Source organism: Monoraphidium neglectum (genome assembly GCF_000611645.1).
Source record: "Monoraphidium neglectum strain SAG 48.87 unplaced genomic scaffold scaffold04897, whole genome shotgun sequence".
Classification (NCBI taxonomy): Eukaryota; Viridiplantae; Chlorophyta; class Chlorophyceae; order Sphaeropleales; family Selenastraceae; genus Monoraphidium; species Monoraphidium neglectum.
In genome coordinates, this window is record NW_014008733.1 from 324 (window position 1) to 2,628 (window position 2,305).

Sequence of the window (2,305 nt, forward strand, 5' to 3'; positions counted from 1 at the left end):
CCTCCGCCACCGCTCCAATGCGCTGCAGCAGCTCCAGTCCCTTCGCGGGTCAATATAAGCGCACGGCGTGGACAGAGGGGAGGGGCGGTTGGGGGCCAGGCCCGCGGCCGGCGACGCTCCTGTTGTGCTGCAGACGCCGATTCGGAGGCAATCCAGGGCTGGGCTGGGTCGGGGCGGCTGCCCGTCGATCGTCAAGAAGTCAGCGGGGTTGCTAGTCTGCAGCAATCGACGCGCGGATGTGCATACCAGTCCCCAGGCTCGGTTGGCGTCAGGAGAGCCCTCCAAAACCCACCCCGCCCCTCGGGCCTCGCCTTGACAAAGTTCTTCGTCCTCAGCCGCCGCCTGACGCGCAGCCGCGCCTGCTCGTCTTCCGCCAGCCGCCACCCCGGCTGGAGGTGTGCCAGGTAGCGCTCCGCGTCTGACCGGTCAAACGCGGCGCGCAGGCCCATGGCGGCCTCGGCGTCTGCTGAAGCCTCGCATGGTTCGCAGCGCTTGGACGAGAGGGCCTGACCAGCGGCGGCTCCAGTCGTAGGCGCAGGCGCAGGCGCTGGTGCTGGCGCCGGCGGCGGCGCGCTGGGCGTCTCGGCGCGAGGGGGCGCGGGTGCGCAGCGCTGAGCGGGCGGCGGGCGAATGGCCGGGGCGCCGGCGCCGCGCGAGCGCGGGCGGAGGGTGGTGTATGTGGTGGCGCAGCGGATAATCATGGTCGAAGGCAGGTGCTGCGGGGCCTGGGGACTGGATGCGGGACTTGGGACCAAGCTGGGCGGCGGCGCTGACGATTTGAACAATGAGCGAGTGTGGGGCGGTTCTGAGGTGAGAGACGCGGGCTGGACGAGGGTCTTGTTGAATGGAAATACTTTTTTGCATCAGATCGAGTGTTAGTTTGCATGCACGCTCAGTCACGCGCTGGCTGATGAGGTGTGCAGGCGAACCAGAAGTGACTCCGTCGTGCCAGGTGCGTTTCCTCCGCGCCTTGCAGGATCGCTCAACGCGCCTTTGTCTTGCAATATTTCACTCAGTATTCAACCCACTTTGCTGGCGTTGAACGCCCCACGGCAGAGCGGACGACCCCAGATCGCCTCTGTTGCGTCTTTATCAGGCCGCCGTTTGCGTAAGAGACGCAAACTATTAGAATAAGTTCTTCACCTGGCGGGCTAGCCCCTTAGGCAGCTATGGATGAGCAATACGATGCAATTGTCCTCGGGACTGGGCTGAAGGAATGCATCATCAGCGGCCTTCTCTCCGTGAAGGGGCTAAAGGTGCTGCACATGGATCGCAACGACTACTACGGCGGCGAGAGCGCGTCGCTCAACCTCAAGCAGGTGCGCCGCGCGCCCAGCGGCGCACTCACCCAACCACCCCACCCCACAGCCGAGCCCACCGAACGCAGCCGCGCCGCCTGACTGCAGCCGCCCAATTCTTTCCGCCTCAGCATCCATTGACCCTCGCGCAGCTGCCCTCTCCGCGCCGCGGCCGCCGCCCCTGCGGCCTCCCTGTAGCTGCCCCCAGCACCCGGCGCCTCAACACCCCCTCCCCCCCCCCCACACACACGCGCGTGCGTGCACACACACACGCACACACACACACATACACACACTTACCAAAACCAGTCGCCCTGCCCCCTTTTCCCTGACTCGCGCAGCTGTGGGAGAAGTTCAAGCCGGGCGAGGCGCCCCCGGCATCTCTGGGCGCCAGCCGCGACTACAATATCGACCTGGTCCCCAAATTCATGATGGCCAACGGGAAGCTGGTGAAGACCCTGATCTACACTGACGTCACCAAGTACCTCGAGTTCAAGGTGGGTGACGACCGGCATTACGTAAGACCGCGTCACACCGCAGATCGTCGGCCAGGAGCCGGATGGGAGGAGGCCATCACGCGAGGCCGCGGGCCCGCTGTTGAGGCGCCCCCAAAGCCTTAGGCGTGCCCAGCACTCACCGGGCGCCCGCGGTCACACCCCCTCCCCCCGCCCGCGGTCCCTGCATTTCGTGCGCCCCCCCTGGTGGCAGGCCGTGGACGGGAGCTACGTGGTGAACAAGGGCAAGGTGTACAAGACGCCCGTGACGCCCAACGAGGCGCTCGCGTCGCCGCTCATGGGCATGTTTGAGAAGTTCAGGGCCCGCAGCTTCTTCGTGTGAGCGGGGCAGCGGCGCCTGGGGGCGAGGGCAGCAGGGTCGACGGGGGAGGGGTGCATCTACAAGGGGGTGGGGGCCCGCAGCGGTGGGCGGCAGCGGGGGCAAGTGTTCAATCCGCTGGAAAGAGCGGGCGCAAAGGCATGGCGGCGGCTTGTGGGGGAGGGACGCTTGGC

General features: G+C 66.7%; 2 protein-coding genes across 2 annotated transcripts; one reads left to right on the forward strand and one right to left on the reverse strand.

Annotated features, from left to right (window-relative positions):
• Positions 1–292: 292 nt before the first annotated feature.
• On the reverse strand, positions 293–701 carry MNEG_14946 (hypothetical protein; the record flags this gene model as incomplete). The annotated part of the gene is made up of 1 exon (XM_014036581.1): positions 293–701. A coding segment is annotated over one exon (409 nt), but the record flags the coding sequence as incomplete, so codon positions are not given.
• A 468-nt stretch (positions 702–1,169) lies between these two features.
• Positions 1,170–2,135, forward strand: MNEG_14947 (Rab GDP dissociation inhibitor alpha; the record flags this gene model as incomplete). Its single annotated transcript, XM_014036582.1, has 3 exons — positions 1,170–1,319; positions 1,640–1,795; positions 2,007–2,135. 3 exons carry the CDS (start codon positions 1,170–1,172, stop codon positions 2,133–2,135), a joined length of 435 nt encoding a protein of 144 aa, XP_013892036.1.
• Between the last annotated feature and the right edge of the window lie 170 nt (positions 2,136–2,305).